Genomic DNA, 21,849 nt, shown 5'->3' on the forward strand with positions numbered 1-21,849 from the left:
TGTCCTAACATATATTTATTTTTAAAACTTTTAATGAAAATTATTTTGTAAAAAAAAATTCTTCTATAAAAATGTTTATAAACATTATAATTACTTGTCTAAACATCCCAAAAATAACTAAAAATAGAGTTGGCGGGATATGAATTACGGAGGCCCCGTGCTATACTACATTTGTGCAAAATCATGGGCACTTTCCCTCAACTCCCCCAACAACATCCATTATGAGCAGCATTTCGACTCCCCCAACCCTTTCCCTTCAACCACTACTCTTTTTTATATATATACAAAGCTCCGTTTCAATCTTTTCGACTTAATTAGTACATTCAATATCCAAATTATACATCATGGTTACACTTTGTGATTCTGCTTTTCTTGCAATATTTACTATTGTTATTCAGTTCTACGTCGCGACTGCTGCTCCTCCTTATAACGACTACTACTCTCCCACACTTCCTCCTCTCTTCGGTTTGTATCTCATCTTTTTCCTAAATCCATTAGGCTATCAAAAAGTTTCATATAGGAATTTTATGCAATCCAAATTTCGGATGAGCGGTACGTAATCATGTGCACATGCATGTTGTTTGTTGATAATCAGTGTTTTTGTATAACTATTTATTTATTTTTTTAGATAGCTTTTGTATAACTATTCTTGGTGTTAAATACTTTTTTGTATAAAAGGTTTAATTAGTGATTTTGTTAACAAAAATATTCTGGGTTTTTAATGATTTTTTTTCGATAATTACTTAATTAGAACGATTATTGTAGCAAGATTCTTTTTTTTCATTTTGGTTATTTATGACGTCATATATTTAGCTTAGGGCTGATGTGGTTTTTTTCTTATAGATAAAAGAGTAAATTTGATATTTTATGTTTCACTCTGTTATTTTGACAATTAAATCTCAGTTTTAGCCCACCATATTTGATTCTACTTCTTCTTCTACTATTTTTTTTTTCTATGTTACATTGATGCGTTCGACAAATATTTCCATGAAAAGTAGAAAAGCAAAACGAAGAACTGAAATTATCAAGATAGCAAGGCGTCAAGTACATAGATGACAGAAATATCGATTATATATAATATATATATATATATATATATTGCGGTACGGCTCATATGATTACTGGGGCAAACTTGTGGAATTATCAAAATCTATTGTTGTGTATATAGGGGGAAATCCTTGCGAAGGTAACGTTTGCGGGCGAGGGAGTTGTTTTGTGACAGATAACAGTACTTTTGGTTATGAGTGTGAGTGCGAGGATGGTTGGAGACAAGCTCGTTATGAACAAGATAATGGTGGCTTTTTGAAGTTCTTGCCTTGTGTTGTCCCCAATTGTGAGATTTTTTCTATTTATATATATTTTCTTTTATATAATATATATATATATATATGATATTCTGGACGATTGTATTTGAACACTTTACGAGCACCGCAAGATGTTCATATGAATATCTTATAAAATGCATTAAATTCTTCTAAGATGTTCAAATCTCGCGCTGCCCGTTCCACACTATCAAAAAGATATGATAAATTAAAGAAATATAATAGTTTCATATATTGATTTTTCATTTTAAAAATACTATATATTAAATCTCACTCATTGGCATACATATTAACATTTTACTGCATATTTTATTCATGATCAGTATATAAAATTGTACAATTTTTTTTAAAAGAAAATATGTACTTATATATAATTCAAGCACAAAAGATATTATCTTATTTCAAATAAGTTAATAATATTTCAAGATTAATATCCATTTATCCTTGTGTTCAACAGGTACAATCAACTACGGCTGCGAGAATACTCCTACACCTGAGTTGGACAACAGACAACGAGAAAGACAAGCTAATTTATCCATCTTCGAATGTAACAAAAAAATTTATGACTTTCCCATTATTTTTTTAATAATTCATCTAATAAAATATAGGAAAAATAGTCGAAACGGTTCGTAAGATTGCCTATTTTGTATTTTGGTCATTGTCATAAGTTTTCAATTTGGGATTTTGGTCTTCTAACATAAACTATGTTTTGGGTTATGCTCTTTTTTCCGCTGAAGTGCTGATGTGATGTCGGAAATTCTTATGTAACATCAGAAGATGCTGACATGTCCGACGTCGTCACATCAGGACTATGTTTTAAAAAAAAGAAGAAGAAAACCCAAAATGCAATACTTATATGACGAAAACACAGAATGAACAAACTTACAGCACAATTTTGGCTATCGTATACCTAAAAATATATACAATATGGTTATTTATTTAAAGCTTATTGCATAAATTTCTTGGTGGTAGCCTGCTTCTGGACTAATTGTGGGGGAGGTTACTGCAATCAAACCTCTCCATTTACACATAGCTGTGAATGTGAAGAGGGGTACTACAATCTGCTCAATTCCACCATTTTCCCATGCTTCCGAGATTGTAAGTACAATATTTCTCATCAAAATGATTAATTTGTAAATCCATATGACACCCATTTTTGGCGTATTCGATCTGGAGATGTATTGTTCTTTGTTGCAATATTTCTCGTTTTTACAAAGATTTTTTTTCTATATATATAAACAATACAGTCTCGGATTCTGTCTTTTTTCCATTTTCTTTGTGAACTTAAAATGTTTTGCATCCACTTTTTTTCGGAGACATATTCCTTGTCTCAGATTTTTTTTATAGTTTTTTTTTTGAAGGATACGACTTTCATTTTTGTCACAAAGTTTACGCATTTTTTTAAGCTGTGTTCTTTAATTTAGACGTGAAAACAAAAGAAAGAAGTATATGCAAATAACAATTTATAATTATACTCATGATTCTTTAATTTTATTTCACAATATTATATTAGGTTCGTTCGGAGCGGGTTGTTCAAACTTTGCTTTCAACTTTACCAACACATCAAATATTCCAAGCCATCTTCCAGCAATCGATTTGTTTGATCACACGAGCCATGGTTAGACTCTACATGTCTCTCGCTCTATATTGCAATACGATATCTCCCTCTTTTTTCTTTTCTTTTTTTTTTTGTTGTTCATTCAATTTTTATGTTTGGTATCAAATATACTTCATGCATGCATGTGTACTATTTTTCATTTGAAAAATTACACTATTACAGTTTCACTCACAGGACTTTTCAATTTTAAATTTAGTCGTAAAAATTTTCAAGATACAGTTTCAGTGCAAAAATTAGTTTTTTTTCATATTTCTCTGACGACTTCAGACACATCAGAAAATAGAAAAATTTTATATGTACAAATGATATTACAAATTTTATTACAAATTGCAATTGAAATTACAAATTATCCTATTTGGAAAAAAAAATTTAAAAAATGTATAGGATAATTTTGTAATTATAAATGCAATTTGAACCCAATTTATACATGTAGCATGATCCTAACAAATATCAATGTCCAACAACGCGTGAATATTTAGTTGAAAAAGGAAACAATGGAAACAAGGACCAACTTACCATATATGTACTGAAACTGTAACTTGAAAATTTGTTGGATTCAAATTAAAATAGAAAATGAACAAGTTACACGACTATTAACGCATTTTTTTTCGTTTTTATTTTAATTTTACATGTTATTCAATTTTGGTTGTTTGCAGTGGGTACCTTGATCCCCAGCGTGGGATTCACTCGCTTGATTATCGTGGTGACGGGCCTGGCTTGGTTGTATGGAATCAATTAGCTAGAAACCTTTAGGATTCAGTCAGAAATTTGACTTCTGGTTGTTTGGGTTTATATTGTACCATTTTAGAATTAATAAGTACTTTTCATGTGTACTACTTGGCTCTATTAATGTTTTAGAATTTAAGATGACGTTGTTACTTCTATTTGTTTGATATATCAGGTTCATTCGATGCTACATTGATCGCGCGATATTATAACCGAGATATCGTAGGAATGCATGCATGCCCATTACCTGTGTTGTGCTATGGGCCATCTGACTTATTACTTTTTCTTGTAAAAGAAATTTAGAGTGCTGGAGTTTAATGGGAGCCTATGACATAGCTTAGTGACTATATATACTGTTTTAAATTCATCAATCGACAATTAGAACAAGGAAATCTTGTGTAAAAATATTCCAGATATGATTTAAAAATTTAAAAAATGATTTTTCTTACTAATTTATTTCTCGATTAGTTTAAATAATTATTAATTAGTCTAATAATTTTTTCTTATTTTTAAAAATTTTATGGCATTTTATTATGATTTTTTTTAAAAAAAACTATTTAAAAATAAGTTTTTTGTGAGACGATATCACAGATATATATATATATATATATATGTAAAAAGGATCAACCTAATCCATATTTATAATAAAATATAATATTTTCACATAAAATAATAATATATTTCAAGACTCGGACTGTTCAGTTCATATAACAAACTCGCCCATGATATGGTCTCGTTGGAGTTTTTATGCTTGATATCTAATCATATCACTCAAAGTAAAGCACAAACTTATTTTTATGAAAAAATAAACATCATAAATTAAAACTCAGGCACAACACTCGAATATGGAAAAACAATTAATGCATATATATATGTACATATCATCATGCTGCGTAACATTGTTCACATACATCTTGTGATCTCTTGACAAACGCAGCCATTATATTTGGGATCGGAACTTTTATATCTTATTAAAATTTACCTATACTTGTAACTTATTTTAAAATTTGGGACGAGGTCTCGAGTCCGAGATCCAATTACAACAATCATCTCCCTCAACTCAAAAAAAATAAATAAATAAAGTGAATACATATAAGTTTTTTCTACTATATAATAATTGTTGCGTGTGCCTCTCGATAGAACTCATATTGGTAGATTTTGAACAGTTTAAAGGGAAAATTGAATATTTTGTTACGTATATTTGTTACTTTGCGATTTCGGTTCTCTATATTTTTAGATTTCAATTTTAGTCCGCTATCTTTGGTTTTTTTGGCAGTTTTAGTCATTTTTTTGATGTGGCGTTGATGTGCCACCATTTCAGTGCTGATGTCGAGCTGACATGTATAGTGTCACGTAAGAATTTTCGAATAAAAAGGGATAAAATTGACAAAAAAATAAAAACATATATGACTCAAACTGAAATCTAAAAACATAGAAGATCGAAATTGCAAAGTGAAAATGTCACGCCTCGGGCCCAGGCCCGCTCTTGCGCGACTGCACAATGGGCTCTCATAGTAACTACTTCGTATTCGTTCTCGCTTTACAAAAATGATTAACCCAAGTTGTTATATGAGTCTATTGTAGTCCATTTTAAACTCATTTTAAACCTTTCATTTTTTTAATGTGGGACAGGGGTCTTACAATAAACATACATGACTGATGCAGATCTTTGTCGCTGAATAATAGTCCTCCTTGGATGGTTTCAATTTCATACATTGGTAGGGGTGGGGCTAGATAAAGTGTTCCCCCCCTTTTTTTGTTGCCTGTAGGAGGGCTTTTCTTGCATTATTCGAGTCACCACAAGCTGGCCTCCCAGTGATTACGGCGATTACTCCTCCAATGGGCAAATTTTCATCTGCTCTTTCTTGTTGTTTCCCGACTTCATCGTGGCGCTTTTGATGGTCGCGTTTTGGTTGTTCGTCCAGGCGCCTATCATCTCGTTTTTCACCACGGGATTTGTTCACAAAATTTCCCAAATATCCTCTCTTTATTAGTTTTTCAATTTCTGCTCGCAAACTAAAGCAATCTTCTGTAGTATGACCTTTGTTTTTCTGAAAATGACAATATTTATCCGAACGTTGGCTCTTTAGGTTACTCTACATGGGGCGGGGGGACATAATAATCCTTTCTTTTCAGCCACGACAAGTATATCGGTCAGACGTGCATTCAGGGGTATATTCTGGAGGCGAGGGCTTTGTGCTGTTCGTTTCTCTTCTCGCTTTCTAACATCTGGTCTTTCTTCTTCTCTCTTTCTTTTATTCAAGTAACGTGGCTCTACAGATTCTTCAACTCGTATGTATTTCTCAGCCCTTTTCCAGCAATTCCTCTAGGTTTCTGGGCGACTTACCCGTTATTGACTCCTTGACATTTCGATGGCGCAAGTTTTGCTGCATTATTCCAGATAACAAATCGTGGTTCAAGTGTGAGATTTTGTGAACCGCGTGAGTAAATCGCTTAACATAGTCTCTCAAACTTTTCTCCTTCTTTCTGAACAATTGTGAATAATTAATGCTGCTGTTTTCGGGTATTTCTTGTTAATTGAGAATTGCTGGATGAAACACTCGGTGAGTTGCTCCAAGTTGGCAATGGATTCGGACGTCAGCTTATTGAACCATGTGAGTGCTCGCCCTGATAACGTTGTTCAGAATATCTTGCAGTAAGCATCATTTGTGATGTCATACAAATCTGCTTTCGCATAAAATTTGTCAATATGATCTTGAGGACCACTAGTGTAGTAGCCCGTAACCCAAAATCAGTAATTAAGGAATTAATCATAATTACTTGGATAGAGTTCGGAAGCTTCGAAGGTGAGTTCGGAATCTCCGAACAGGATCGAAAGTTCCGAACAGGATCGGAAGCTCCGATGGTATTACGTCAGGCATGACGTGTGGCAAGATCGAAAGTTCCGATCAGGATCGGAAGCTCCGATCACCCCTATCCGAAGTTAACAAGTTATATTTTGATACGTGGCAGATCAGGATCTTCGGAAGCTCCGATGTCAGGATCGGACGTTCCGATCGAGGTTCGGACGTTCCGATCAAGGATCGGAAGTTCCGATCATTGTCTATAAATAGAGGGCCGAGACTTCATTTCCAATTGCCAATTCCGAGTATTTCCCTCTCCTTTCTAGTCTATTCGAGTTGTTCTAGCCTTCCTAGGCTTGACCCGACGGTCGGCGAGGCGTTCGGAAGTCGTAGCAGAGTTATACCCAAGTTCTGAAGGCATCGACATCAAAGGGCTAACGACGGACGAAGGTATAGCTTTTGCTTCCTATAAATATTTAGGAGTATGCAATAGCTTAGTTAAGGCTTTTAGAGCACTTTAATGATAGTAGTATCATTTGGAAGTGTAGAGCAGACTATAGGCGTGGACCTAGAGTTGGTAGAGCTTACACTGTTTTGAGGTACAGAAGTACTGTTCGAGATATCCTGACTGAGTATGCATGTATTATGTGACTGCATGGTTTATATGTCATTGATTTATGCTGCATTATTTTGCATACTGAGCTATCTCCTTCGAAATGTCTGTTAGTAGGGTTTTTCCCTATCCTGTTAGTGATTGGACTTCCATCGATTTGGGTCCGGCATATCCACTGGTATTATGGTATGGGAGCCACCTCCTGAAGCAACGGCACAGCGTGCTACATACCAGGGCCCGATCTGTCTCTGTTATCTGATCCTTGACCTCGAGTTTATAGGGAGTTCACTTTGCATGCATGTATACTCATACTCTTGTACTGAGCGTTTTATGCTCACGTCTCGTACTCTGTGTTTTTGGACACCCTATTCCATGGGACAGGTTTGCGATTGGATGAGGCGGGTGGATCAAAGAGAGGCTAGTCAGTGGTTGACCAGCTGGAGCTTCGTTTAGGTTTTATTTCTGTTGTTTTGAGGTTGATACAGCTATTCGATTTGGTTGTATATTATTTGGATAAATTACAGATTCCTTTACTTGGGATTGTATATCGTTTATGATTTCCGCAGTTTTATTCTGATATCTGTTTAATTAAGTTAATTGCATGCCTAAGTTTTGTTAGTAGGTGATCCGGGTAAGGGTCACTACATTTATGGTATCAGAGCATGCAAAAGTATTCTTGGGATTTAGTCTCATCATGAGGTATTTTTGTAGATGGCAAATCGTGATGACCAGAGTTCTCATGGCAGTATTGGTGGGCATTGGGGTGATGCCGACCGAGAGCATCGTCGAAAACGGCGTCATCGTCATCATGACGACGAGCGTTTCACTGTGCATCGATTCTTAGCTATGGGTCCTAAACCCTTAGTTGGAGGTGAGTCTCCGGAGGATGCGGAGAATTGGTTAGACCGCATGGAGACGACTTTTCAGACTTTCCAATGCACCGAGGAGCAGAAGATGGAGACCCTTGGCTATCTTCTGGATGGGCGAGCCCGTAGGTGGTGGAGGTTTACTTCTGCACCCTTTATTACGGCGAGAGGAGTGGCCACCTGGGCCGAGTTCCACACAGCTTTCCAAAAGCGGTATTTTCCTCCTGCACTCCGTCAGTCGAAGGCAGGCGAGCTACTGAGTCTGCGATAGGGAGCCATGTCTATCGATGAGTATCAGCAGAGGTTCTTTGATCTGCTATCCTATTACCCCGAGATTGCTGATAGCTCAGAGATGAAGTATAATCTGTTCCTTCAGGGCCTTAACCCTGAGATCCATGACCGTGTGGCGGTTGGCGACGACATGTCCTACGAGGGTTTGGTGAGCCGTTGTCACCAGGCGGAGGACAGCATTCGGCGGAACAGGTCTTTCCCTCAGTCGAGGCCTGCTAGTTCTTTGGGTCCCCGTGCCCAAACTTTTAAGAAGTCTGGATCTACTTCTTCCTCTGGTTCTGGAGGTGTTGTCCGTTTCGGTAAGAAGGACAAGTGTGATCACTGTGGGAAGAACCATCCATCTGACAAGTGCCGCAGAGCTTCTGGAGCTTGTTTCCGTTGTGGAGAGACTGGTCATATCCGGAGGGATTGTCCACTATCTGGGAGAGGAGGTTCTGGTTCTGGTTCAGGATCTGGTTCTCAGGCCACCGTTCAGCAGAGGTCGCAGGGACAGCCTGCTGGGAGTTCTCATTTGAGGCCACGAGCTTCTGACCAGGTGTTTTCCTTGAGGCATGATCAGGCTGTGGAGGAGAATGAGAAAGTCATCGCAGGTACATTTCTGCTTTATGGTATACCTGCTCTTGTACTTATTGACACTGGTGCATCTCATTTCTTCATTTCTGCACGTTTTGTTAAGAGGCATAAGTTACCATGCATTGCACTAGACGTAGTGATGTCTGTTTCTACTCCGACGGGCCAATATGCTTTGGCTAAGCGTCTAGTGATGAGTTGCCCTTTAGAGATCGAGGGTAAAATTTTGATTGCGAATCTCATAGTCCTGGCGATGGACGACTTTGATTGCATTCTGGGAATAGATATGTTGACTACCTATCGAGCTTCAGTGGACTGCTATCAGAGATTAGTACGCTTTCATCCGGAGGGGAGTGAGAGCTGGTTTTTCTATGGTGAGGGATCGCGACCCCCGATGCCTTTAGTATCAGCTTTGAGAGTCTGTCGAGCTATAGAGTCTGTCGAGGAAGGCTACCTTATCTATGCAGTTGATTTGTCCGCTGAGAATATTGGGATAGAGATCATTCCTGTTGTTAATGAATTTCCAGATGTATTTCCTGATGAGATTCCGGGTTTTCCTCCTGCTAGGGAAGTCGAGTTTGGCATAGAGTTGATGCCGGGTACTTCGCCTATTTCTCGAGCACCGTATCATCTGGCTCCGTCAGAGATGCGTGAGTTGAAGAATCAGCTACAGGATCTTTTGAACAAGGGGTACATTCGTCCTAGTGTATCTCCTTGGGGAGCTCCTGTTCTTTTTGTAAAGAAAAAGGATGGGTCGATGCAGTTGTGCATTGACTATCGGCAGCTGAATCGAGTCACTGTAAAGAATAAGTATCTGTTGCCTCGTATTGATGACTTGTTTGATCAGCTGCAGGGCACGTCAGTTTACTCCAAGATTGACTTGAGATCTGGGTATCATCAGTTGAGAGTCCGTGATCAGGACGTAGCCAAGACTGCATTCCGTACTCGCTATGGGCATTACGAGTTCCTAGTGATGCCATTTGGTTTGACTAATGCGCCGGCTATATTCATGGATTTGATGAACCGTGTCTTCAGGGAGTATTTGGACAAGTTTGTCGTGGTCTTCATTGACGACATCTTGGTGTATTCGCGTAATATGAAAGATCATGTTTCTCACTTGCGGTTGGTACTGCAGACTCTTCGGGATAAGCAGTTCTACGCCAAGCTGAGCAAGTGTGAGTTCTGGATGGATCGAGTGGTCTTTCTTGGCCATATCATATCCAGGGAATGGATTTCTGTTGATCCAAGCAAGATTGAAGCGGTACTTAATTGGTCGCGTCCAACGACAGTTGCTGAGATCCGTAGTTTTCTAGGTCTAGCAGGGTATTATCGTCGCTTCATTCTGAACTTCTCTCAACTAGCTCGACCTTTGATGCAGCTTACCCGCAAGGGTGTGGATTTCGAGTGGTCCTCCGAGTGTGAGGAGAATTTCTGCGAGCTTCGACGGCGGTTGACTTCTGCGCCGGTGTTGGCATTACTGTCAGGATCTGGAGGGTATGTGGTATACACAGATGCTTCTCTTCAGGGGTTAGGTTGTGTTCTGACTCAGAATGGGCATGTGATCGCATACGCTTCTAGACAGCTGAAGCTTCACGAGGACAACTATCAAGTCCATGATTTGGAATTGGCAGCCATTGTGTTCGCTTTGAAGATCTGGCGTCATTATCTGTATGGCGAAAAATTTGAGATTTTCACCGACCATAAGAGTCTCAAGTATTTGTTCACTCAAGCGGAGTTGAACATGAGGCAGAGACGTTGGATGGACTTGCTTAAGGACTATGATTGCGAGATAAAGTACCATCCGGGAGCTGCTAATCTCACCGCTGATGCCTTGAGTCGCAAGGTGTGATTATCCGCACTTCAGACTTGTTCGATGTCTAGTGCGATCAGTGACTGTTGTACTTCAGGATATACCTTCAAGCATAAGAAAGGTATGCAGAGCATCCAGATGTTTGCGATATTATCTGAGCCAGCTTTGTATTCGCGGATTCGAGATGCTCAGATGTCTGATTCGAAGACCCAGCGTTTAGCTCGTCTAGCTAACGAGGGTAACTCATCTGGATTTCATTATCAGTCAGATGGCTTTCTGTGTTTGTCTGGTAGGCTTGTGATTCCGCAGGATGAAGAGTTGCGAGAGAAGATTTTGTCTCAGGCACATCGCACTAAGTTGAGTATTCATCCTGGGAGCAACAAGATGTACAAGGATATACGTACTCGTTTCTGGTGGAAAGGAATGAAACGCAGTGTTTATCAATTTGTTTCAAGATTTTTGGTGTGTCAACAGGTCAAGGCAGAGCACCGACGACCTGGAGGATTGCTTCATAGTCTGCCTATTCCTGAATGGAAATGGGAGTTTATCACAATGGACTTTGTGATCCATTTGCCGGTATCCCCGAGGAACTGTGATGCTATCTGGGTTGTGGTGGATCGACTCACCAAGTCAGCGCATTTCATTGCCTATAGCCGGGAGTACAATGTGAATCATATGACACGGTTGTACATTCAGGAGATCGTTCGACTTGATGGAGTGCCTGTGAGCATTGTCAGCGATCGGGACCCCAGGTTTACTTCTAGATTCTGGGGGAGTGTTCAGCGTGTGATGGGTACTACTCTCAGTTTGAGTACTGCCTATCATCCGGAGACAGATGGTCAGTCAGAGCGCACTATCCGTACTTTGAAGGATATGCTTCGAGCGTGCGTTATGGATTTTGGTTCAGCCTGGAAGGATCATTTGCCATTGATCGAGTTCGCGTACAACAACAGCTATCATACTAGTATTGGGATGACACCTTTTGAGGCATTGTACGGGCGGCGTTGTACGGGCGACGTTGTCGTACTCCACTCTTCTGAGAAGAAGTGGGGGAGAGACAGGCTGAGGGACCGGAGTTTATCCAGCAGGCGATAGAAATTGTTGATCAGATCAAGAAACGGATTAAGATTGCACAGGATCGTCAGACCAGCTATGCTAATATCAAGCGTAGGCCTTTGCAGTTCGATGTCGGGGAGAAAGTATTTCTTAGAGTGTCACCTTTCCGCAAGATTCTGAGATTTGGCCTTAAGGGCAAGTTATCTCCCAGGTTTATTGGTCCGTTTGAGATCTTGGAGAGCATTGGCGATTTGGCTTATCGACTAGCTTTACCACCGCATCTATCCAGTATTCACGACGTGTTCCACGTATCTCTGTTGCGACGGTATGTGGCGGATGAATCTCATATTCTGTAGTGACCCTTACCCGGATCACCTACTAAACAGAACTTATGCATGCAATTTACTTAATTAAACAGATATCAGAATAAAACTGCAAAAACCAGAAATAATATACAATCCCAAGTAAAGAAATCTGTAATTTATCCAATAATATACAACCAAATCGAATAGCTGTATAAATCCAAACAACAGTAATAAAACCTAAGCGAAGCTCCAGCTGGCCAACCACTGACTAGCCCCTCCTGGATCCACCCTCCTCGTCCAATCGCAAACCTGCCCCATGGAATAGGGTGTCCAAAAAACACAGAGTACGAGACGTGAGCATAAAACGCTCAGTGCGAGAGTATGAGTATACATGCATGCAAAGTGAACTCCCTATAGACTCGAGGTCAAGGATCAGATAACAGAGACAGACCGGGCCCTGGTATGTAGCACGATGTGCCGTCGCTTCAGGAGGTGGCTCCCATACCGAGATAACCGTGGATACGCCGGATCCAAATCGATGGAAGTCCATCCACTGACAGGATAGGGTACAACCCTACTAACAGACATCTCGAAAGAGATACAGCAAGATGCAAATGAATGCAGCATAATATCATGGCATATAAATCATGCAGTCACATAATACATGCATACTCAGTCAGGATATCTCGAACAGTACTTTCGTACCTCAACACAGAGCAAGCTCTACCAACTCTAGGTCCACGCCTATAGTCTGCTCTACACTGCCAGATGATACTACTATCATTAAAGTGCTCTAAAAGCCTTAACTAAGCTATTGCATACTCCTAAATATTTATAGGAAGCAAAAGCTATACCTTCATCCGTCGTTAGCCCTTTGATGTCGATGCCTCCAGAACTTGGGCACAACTCCGCTACGACTACCGAACGCCTCGCCGACCTCCGGACCAAGCCTAAGAAGACTAGAACAGCTCCAAAAGGACTAGAAGGAAAAGGAGAACTCGGAATTGGCAAATGAAAGTGAAGTCTCGACCTTCTATTTATAGACAACGATCGGAACTTCCGATCCTTGATCGGAACGTCCGAACCTCGATCGGAACGTCCGATCCTGCCATCGGAGCTTCCGAAGATCCTGATCTGCCATGTGTCAAAATATCACTTGTTGACTTCGGATAGGGGTGATCGGAGCTTCCGGTCCTGATCGGAGCTTCCGATCTTGCCACACGTCATGCCTGACGTAATATCGATCGGAGCTTCCGATCCTGTTCGGAGCTTCCGATCCTGATCGGAGCTTCCGAACTCTACCCAAATAATTATGATTAATTCCTTAATTACTGATTTTTGGTTACGGGCTACTACATTCTCCCCCACTTAAGATATTTCGTCCTCGAAATCAGATCTTAAGTACCGAAAGCAAATACAGAAATCAGAAATATTCTTTATTCAAATCAAACGTTTACAGAGTTTGCAACTGAATACAACTTAAAGAATGAAATCAAAACAACTCAGGATGGTCTTTACGCATCCTGTACTCAAGCTCCCAAGTAGCTTCCTCGGTGCCTCGGCGCTGCCACTGAACTAAAACCAAAGGAATAACTTTGTTCCGTAAAACCTTATCCTTATAATCCAGGATACGAAGAAGTTTCTCAACATAAGTCAAATCCTTGTCTACCTGAACCTCAGACCGCTGCAGAATATGAGATTCATCCGCCACATACCGTCGCAACAGAGATACGTGGAACACGTCGTGAATACTGGATAGGTGCGGTGGCAAAGCTAGTCGATAAGCCAAATCGCCAATGCTCTCCAAGATCTCAAACGGACCGATAAATCTGGGAGACAACTTGCCCTTAAGGCCATATCTGAGAATCTTGCGGAAAGGTGACACTCTCAGAAACACTTTCTCCCCGACCTCGAACTGCAAGGGCCTACGCTTGATATTAGCATAACTGGCCTGACGATCCTGTGCAGTCTTAATCCATTTCTTGATCTGATCAACAATTTCTATCGCCTGCTGGATAAACTCCGGTCCTTCAGCCTGTCTCTCCCCCACTTCTTCCCAGAAGAGTGGAGTACGACAATGTCGCCCATACAACGCCTCAAAAGGTGCCATCCCAATACTAGTATGATAGCTGTTGTTGTAAGCGAACTCGATCAACGGCAAATAATCCTGCCAGGCTGAACCAAAATCCATGACGCACGCTCTAAGCATATCCTCTAACGTACGGATAGTGCGCTCTGACTGACCATCAGTCTCCGGATGATAGGCTGTACTCAAACTAAGAGTAGTACCCATCGCACGCTGAACACTTCCCAGAATCTAGAAGTAAACCTGGGGTCCCGATCACTGACAATGCTCACAGGCACTCCATGAAGTCGGACGATATCCTGAATGTACATCCGTGCCATGCGATCCACAGAGTACTCTCGGCTATAGGCAATGAAATGCGCTGACTTGGTGAGTCGGTCCACCACAACCCAGATAGCATCACAGTTCCTCGGGGATACCGGCAAATGGGTCACAAAGTCCATAGTGATAAACTCCCATTTCCATTCAGGAATAGGCAGACTGTGAAGCAATCCTCCTGGTCGTCGGTGCTCTGCCTTGAACTGTTAACACACCAAACATCTCGAAACAAACTGATAAACACTGCGTTTCATTCCCTTCCACCAGAAACGAGTACGTAGATCCTTGTACATCTTGTTGCTCCCAGGATGAATACTCAACTTAGTACGATGTGCCTGAGACAAAATCTCCTCTCGCAACTCTTCATCCTGCGGAATCACAAGCCTACCAGACAACACAGAAAGCCATCTGACTGATAATGAAATTCAGACGAGCTACCCTCGTTAGCTAGACGAGCTAAACGCTGGGTCTTCGAATCAGACATCTGAGCATCTCGGATCCGCGAATACAAGGCTGGCTCAGATAATATCGCAAACATCTGGATACTCTGCATACCTTTCTTATGCTTGAAGGTAAAACCTGAAGTACAACAGTCACTGATCGCACTAGACATCGAACAAGTCTGAAATGCGGATAGTCGCACCTTGCGACTCAAAGCATCAGCGGTGAGATTAGCAGCTCCCGGATGGTACTTAATCTCGCAATCATAGTCCTTAAGCAAGTCCATCCAACGTCTCTGCCTCATGTTCAACTCTGCCTGAGTGAACAAATACTTGAGACTCTTATGGTCGGTGAAGATCTCAAATTTCTTGCCATACAGATAATGACGCCAGATTTTCAAAGCGAACACAATGGCTGCTAACTCCAAATCATGGACTGGGTAGTTGTCCTCGTGAAGCTTCAGCTGTCTAGAAGCATATGCGATCACATGCCCATTCTGAGTCAGGATACAGCCTAACCCCTGAAGAGAAGCATCCGTGTAAACTACATACCCTCCAGATCCTGATGGTAATGCCAACACCGGCGCAGAAGTCAACCGCCGTCGAAGCTCACGGAAATTTTCCTCGCACTCGGAGGACCACTCGAAATCCACACCCTTGCGGGTAAGCTGTGTCAACGGTCGAGCTAACTGAGAGAAGTTCAGAATGAAGCGACGATAATACCCTGCTAGACCAAGAAAACTACGGATCTCAGCAACTGTCGTCGGACGCGACCAATTAAGTACCGCTTCAATCTTGCTTGGATCAACAGAAATCCCTTCCCTGGATATGATATGGCCAAGAAAGACCACTCTATCCATCCAGAACTCACACTTACTCAGCTTAGCGTACAACTGCTCATCTCGAAGAGTCTGCAGTACCAACCGCAAGTGAGAAACATGCTCTTCCGTATTACGCGAATAAACCAAGATGTCGTCAATGAAGACCACGACAAACTTGTCCAAATGCTCCCTGAATATAGCCGGCGCATTAGTCAAACCAAATGGCATCACTAGGAACTCGTAATGCCCATAGCGAGTACGGAATGCAGTCTTGGCTACGTCCTGATCACGGACTCTCAACTGATGATACCCAGATCTCAAGTCAATCTTGGAATAAACTGATGTGCCATGCAGCTGGTCAAACAAGTCATCAATACGAGGCAACGGATACTTGTTCTTCACAGTGACTCGATTCAGCTGCCGATAGTCAATGCACAGCCGCATCGACCAATCCTTCTTCTTCATGAAGAGAACAGGAGCTTCCCAAGGAGATACACTAGGACGAATGTACCCCTTGTCCAAAAGATCTTGTAGCTGGTTCTTCAACTCACGCATCTCTGACGGAGCCAGACGATATGGTGCTCTAGAAATAGGTGAAGTACCTGGCATCAACTCTATGCCAAACTCGACTTCCCTAGCAGGAGGAAAACCCGGAATCTCATCAGGAAACACATCTGGAAATTCATCCACAACAGGAATGCTCTCTATCCCAATATTCTCAGCGGACAAATCAACTGCATAGATAAGGTAGCCTTCCCCGCCAGACTCTAGAGCTCGACAGGCTCTCAAAGCTGATACCAAAGGCATCGGGGGTCGCGCTCCCTCACCATAGAAAAATCAACTCTCACTCCCTTCCGAATGAAAGCGTACTAATCTCTGATAGCAGTCCACTGAACCTCGATAGGTAGTCAACATATCTATTTCCAGAATGCAATCAAAGTCGTCCATCGCCAGGACCATGAGATTCGCTAACAGAATGTTCCCTTCGAACTCTAAAGGGCAACCCATCACTAGACGCTTAGCCAAAGCAGATTGGCCCATCGGAGTAGAAACAGACATCACTACGTCTAGTGCAATGCATGGTAACTTATGCCTCTTAACAAAACGTGCAGAAATGAAGGAATGAGATGCACCAGTAAGTACAAGAGCAGGTATACCATAAAGCAGAAATGTACCTGCGATGACTTTCTCATTCTCCTCCACAGCCTGATCATGTCTCAGGGCAAACACCTGGCCAGAAGCTCGTGGCCTCAAATGAGAACTCCTAGCAGACTGTCCCTGAGACCTCTGCTGTACGGTGGTCTGAGAACCCGATCCTGAACCAGAACCAGAACCAGAACCGCCTCCCCCAGACAGTGGACAATCCCTTCGGATATGACCAATTTCTCCACAACGAAAACAAGCTCCAGAAGCTCTACGGCACTTGTCGGATGGATGGTTCTTCCCACAGTGATCACACTTGTCCTTCTTACCGTAACGGACAACACCTTCAGAACCAGAGGAAGAAGAAGATCCCGACTTCTTGAAAGTTTGGGCACGGGGACCCAAAGAACTAGCAGGCCTCGACTGAGGGAAAGACCTGTTCCGCCGAATGCTGTCCTCCGCCTGGTGACAACGGCTCACCAAACCCTCGTAGGACATGTCGTCGCCAACCTCCACACGGTCATGGATCTCAGGGTTAAGGCCCTGAAGGAACAGATTATACTTCATCTCTGAGCTGTCAGCAATCTCGGGGCAATAGGATAGCAGATCAAAGAACCTCTGCTGATACTCATCGATAGACATGGCTCCCTGTCGCAGACTCAGTAGCTCGCCTGCCTTCGACTGTCAGAGGGCAGGAGGAAATACCGGTTTTGGAAAGCTGTGCGGAACTCGGCCCAGGTGGCCACTCCTCTCGCCGCAACAAAAGGTGCAGAAGTAAACCTCCACCACCTGCGCGCACGCCCATCCAGAAGATAGCCAAGGGTCTCCACCTTCTGCTCCTCGGTACATTGGAAAGTCTGAAAAGTCGTCTCCATGCGGTCTAACCAGTTCTCCGCATCTTTCGGAGACTCACCTCCAACTAAGGGCTTAGGACCCATAGCTAAGAATCGACGCACAGTGAAACGCTCGTCGTCATGATGACGATGACGCCGTTCTCGACGAGGCTCCCGTTCGGCATCACCCCAACGCCCACCAACACTGCCATGAGAACTCCGGTCGTCACGATTTGACATCTACAAAAATACCTCAAGATGAGACTAAATCCCAAGAATTCTTTTGCATGCTCTGATACCATAAATGTAGTGACCCATACCCGGATCACCTACTAAACAGAACATATGCATGCAATTTACTTAATTAAACAGATATCAGAATAAAACTGCGGAAACCAGAAATAATATACAATCCCAAGTAAAGAAATCTGTAATTTATCTAATAATATACAACCAAATCGAATAGCTGTATAAATCCAAACAACAGTAATAAAACCTAAGCGAAGCTCCAGCTGGCCAACCACTGACTAGCCCCTCCTGGATCCACCCTCCTCGTCCAATCGCAAATCTGCCCCATGGAATATGGTGTCCAGAAAACACAGAGTACGAGACGTGAGCATAAAACGCTCAGTGCGAGAGTATGAGTATACATGCATGCAAAGTGAACTCCCTATAGACTCGAGGTCAAGGATCAGATAACAGAGACAGACCGGGCCCTGGTATGTAGCACGCTGTGCCGTCGCTTCAGGAGGTGGCTCCCATACCGAGATAACCGTGGATACGCCGGACCCAAATCGATGGAAGTCCATCCACTAACAGGATAGGGTACAACCCTACTAACAGACATCTCGAAAGAGATACAGCAAGATGCAAATGAATGCAGCATAATATCATGACATATAAATCATGAAGTCACATAATACATGCATACTCAGTCAGGATATCTCGAACAGTACTTTCGTACCTCAACACAGAGCAAGCTCTACCAACTCTAGGTCCACGCCTATAGTCTGCTCTACACTGCCAGATGATACTACTATCATTAAAGTGCTCTAAAAGCCTTAACTAAGCTATTGCATACTCCTAAATATTTATAGGAAGCAAAAGCTATACCTTCATCCGTCGTTAGCCCTTTGATGTCGATGCCTCCAGAACTTGGGCACAACTCCGCTACGACTACCGAACGCCTCGCCGACCTCCGGACCAAGCCTAAGAAGACTAGAACAGCTCCAAAAGGACTAGAAGGAAAAGGAGAACTCGGAATTGGCAAATGAAAGTGAAGTCTCGGCCTTCTATTTATAGACAACGATCGGAACTTCCGATCCTTGATCGGAACGTCTGAACCTCGATCGGAACGTCCGATCCTGCCATCGGAGCTTCCGAAGATCCTGATCTGCCACGTGTCAAAATATCACTTGTTGACTTCGGATAGGGGTGATCGGAGCTTTCGGTCCTGATCGAAGCTTCCGATCTTGCCACACGTCATGCCTGACGTAATATCGATCGGAGCTTCCGATCCTGTTCGGAGCTTCCGATCCTGATCGGAGCTTCCGATCTCACCTTCGGAGCTTTCGAACTCTACCCAAATAATTATGATTAATTCCTTAATTACTGATTTTTGGTTACGGGCTACTACATATTCTGCAGCGGTCTGAGGTTCAGGTGAACAAGGATTTGACCTATGTTGAGAAACCTATTCGTATCCTGGATTATAAGGATAAGGTTTTACGGAACAAAGTCATTCCTTTGGTTTTAGTTCAGTGGCAGCGCCGAGGCACTGAGGAAGCTACTTGGGAGCTTGAGGACAGGATGCGTGAAGATCATCCTGAGTTATTTTGATTTCATTCTTAAGTTGTATTCAGTTGCAAACTCTGTAAACGTTTGATTTGAATAAAGAATGTTTCTGATTTCTGTATTGCATTCGGTACTTAAGATCTGATTTCGAGGACGAAATATCTTAAGTGGGGGAGAATGTAGTAGCCCGTAATCCAAAATCAGTAATTAAAGAATTAATCATAATTACTTGGGTAGAGTTCGGAAGCTCCGAAGGTGAGTTCGGAATCTCCGAACAGGATCGGAAGTTCCGAACAGGATCGGAAGCTCCGATGGTATTACGTCAGGCATGACGTGTGGAAAGATCGGAAGTTCCGATCAGGATCGGAAGCTCCGATCACCCCTATCCGAAGTCAACAAGTGATATTTTGACACGTGACAGATCAGGATCTTCGGAAGCTCCGATGTCAGGATCGGACGTTTCGATCGAGGTTCGGACGTTCCGATCGAGGATCGGAAGTTCCGATCGTTGTCTATAAATAGAGGGCCGAGACTTCATTTTCAATTGCCAATTCCGAGTATTTCCCTCTCCTTTCTAGTCTATTCGAGTTGTTCTAGCCTTTCTAGGCTTGACCCGGCGGTCGGCGAGGCGTTCGGAAGTCGTAGCAGAGTTGTGCCCAAGTTCTGGAGGCATCGACATCAAAGGGCTAACGACGGACGAAGGTATAGCTTTTGCTTCCTATAAATATTTAGGAGTATGCAATAGCTTAGTTAAGGCTTTTAGAGCACTTTAATGATAGTAGTATCATTTGGAAGTGTAGAGCAGACTATAGGCGTGGACCTAGAGTTGGTAGAGCTTACACTGTTTTGAGGTACGGAAGTACTGTTCGAGATATCCTGACTGAGTATGCATGTATTATGTGACTGCATGGTTTATATGTCATTGATTTATGCTGCATTCTTTTGCATACTGAGCTATCTCCTTTGAGATGTCTGTTAGTAGGGTTTTTTCCTATCCTGTTAGTGGTTGGACTTCCATCGATTTGGGTCCGGCGTATCCACGGTTATCTCGGTATGGGAGCCACCTCCTGAAGCGACGGCACAACGTGCTACATACCAGGGCCCGGTCTGTCTCTGTTATCTGATCCTTGACCTCGAGTTTATAGGGAGTTCACTTTGCATGCATGTATACTCATACTCTCGTACTGAGCATTTTATGCTCACGTCTCGTACTCTGTGTTTTTGGACACCCTATTCCATGGAGAAGGTTTGCGATTGGACGAGGCAGGTGGATCCAAGAGAGGCTAGTCAGTGGTTGACCAGCTGTAGCTTCGTTTAGGTTTTATTTCTGTTGTTTTGAGGTTGATACAGCTATTCGATTTGATTGTATATTATTTGGATAAATTACAGATTCCTTTACTTGGGATTGTATATCGTTTATGGTTTCCGCAGTTTTATTCTGATATCTGTTTAATTAAGTTAATTGCATGCCTAAGTTCTGTTAGTAGGTGATCCGGGTAAGGGTCACTACAACTAGTTCCATCGAACTTAGGTAGGCTAGGGATTTTGACTCCTTTAGGCAATGCTTCAGATAGAATGTCTCTAGTGAACAGCTCCGACGTGCAGGCAGAATTGCTGATGAATTTTCTCCGGTTACATTTGTGTGATACCCATACCCGCGGGTTGGATTAGTGGTTTTTTCCTCACTGGAGTGGTGGCGATCTATGTGGCTACTCATTTCGTCTTCCTTTTGAGTTGTATTTTTCTAAGTACCCTCAGGATTTTTGCCATTCGTTTTTGACTTATTTTTCTTTGGGTCTTTATTACTAGGGTCTTGAGATGAGGAGACTTTACTTTTAGCTATTTTTCCGGTGCTTTTGCATTTACGGGATTCCACGAACTGAGCAACCTCTTCTGTTGCTGCACGTGCGGCTGTGTTCTCCATTAATGCGGTCAAGGCTTTGTGGGTGAAAGTAAACCCCAGCGGTACGTCTCCATTGCGATTATTTCCTTGAGATATTTTTGAAGTAATATGCGCTCTCAATGACGTAGAGAACAAGTGTCCCACAGACGGAGCCAAGCTGATGCAACCAAAAAATGTTTCTATCCGATAGGTTGCTTCCGCAAGATCCGGAGTATCAACAGTCTCTTGTATGCTCTCAGTCGAGATCTTAAATGAGTTGTTCCTACATCCCAAAACAAAGCTAGAGGAGCCGGAAGGGTTTTCGGCGAAGAATAATAAGGTGACTTGAGCTATTTATAGATATTCGAAGAGTTTCACGGCTTGAGCCTCTTATGAGCTTTTGCAGATTCCAGGGCCTGCTTAAATAAATCTAAATAATAATTAGATAATCATGGGCCCGAAAAATATTTGGACTGAACCTTTATGATTGGGCTCAGGCCCAGTGGATTTTGTAGACGTAACCTATCAATGATCAAAATTGCAATTTAATC

The 21,849-nt window shown here is 42.1% G+C and overlaps 1 protein-coding gene across 1 annotated transcript; it reads left to right on the forward strand.

Moving 5' to 3' along the window:
- The first annotated feature begins 338 nt into the window (after positions 1-338).
- Positions 339-3,725, forward strand: LOC140863728 (uncharacterized). Its single transcript, XM_073267739.1, has 6 exons — positions 339-552; positions 1,169-1,333; positions 1,780-1,869; positions 2,295-2,420; positions 2,836-2,940; positions 3,597-3,725. Exons 1-6 carry the CDS (start codon positions 345-347, stop codon positions 3,677-3,679), a joined length of 777 nt encoding a protein of 258 aa, XP_073123840.1. The 5' UTR covers positions 339-344; the 3' UTR covers positions 3,680-3,725.
- Positions 3,726-21,849: the final 18,124 nt, after the last annotated feature.

Source organism: Henckelia pumila, chromosome 1 (assembly GCF_033568475.1).
Source record: "Henckelia pumila isolate YLH828 chromosome 1, ASM3356847v2, whole genome shotgun sequence".
Taxonomy (NCBI): Eukaryota; Viridiplantae; Streptophyta; class Magnoliopsida; order Lamiales; family Gesneriaceae; genus Henckelia; species Henckelia pumila.

Bases quoted from the DNA above. Each gene is read 5' to 3' on its own strand.
- LOC140863728 (XM_073267739.1), top strand. From the start codon at position 345: ATGGTTACACTTTGTGATTCTGCTTTTCTTGCAATATTTACTATTGTT. The intron at 553-1,168 runs GTACGTAATCAT...TTGTGTATATAG, and splicing joins ATCCAAATTTCGGATGAGCG to GGGGAAATCCTTGCGAAGGT. The intron at 2,941-3,596 runs GTTAGACTCTAC...GGTTGTTTGCAG, and splicing joins GTTTGATCACACGAGCCATG to TGGGTACCTTGATCCCCAGC.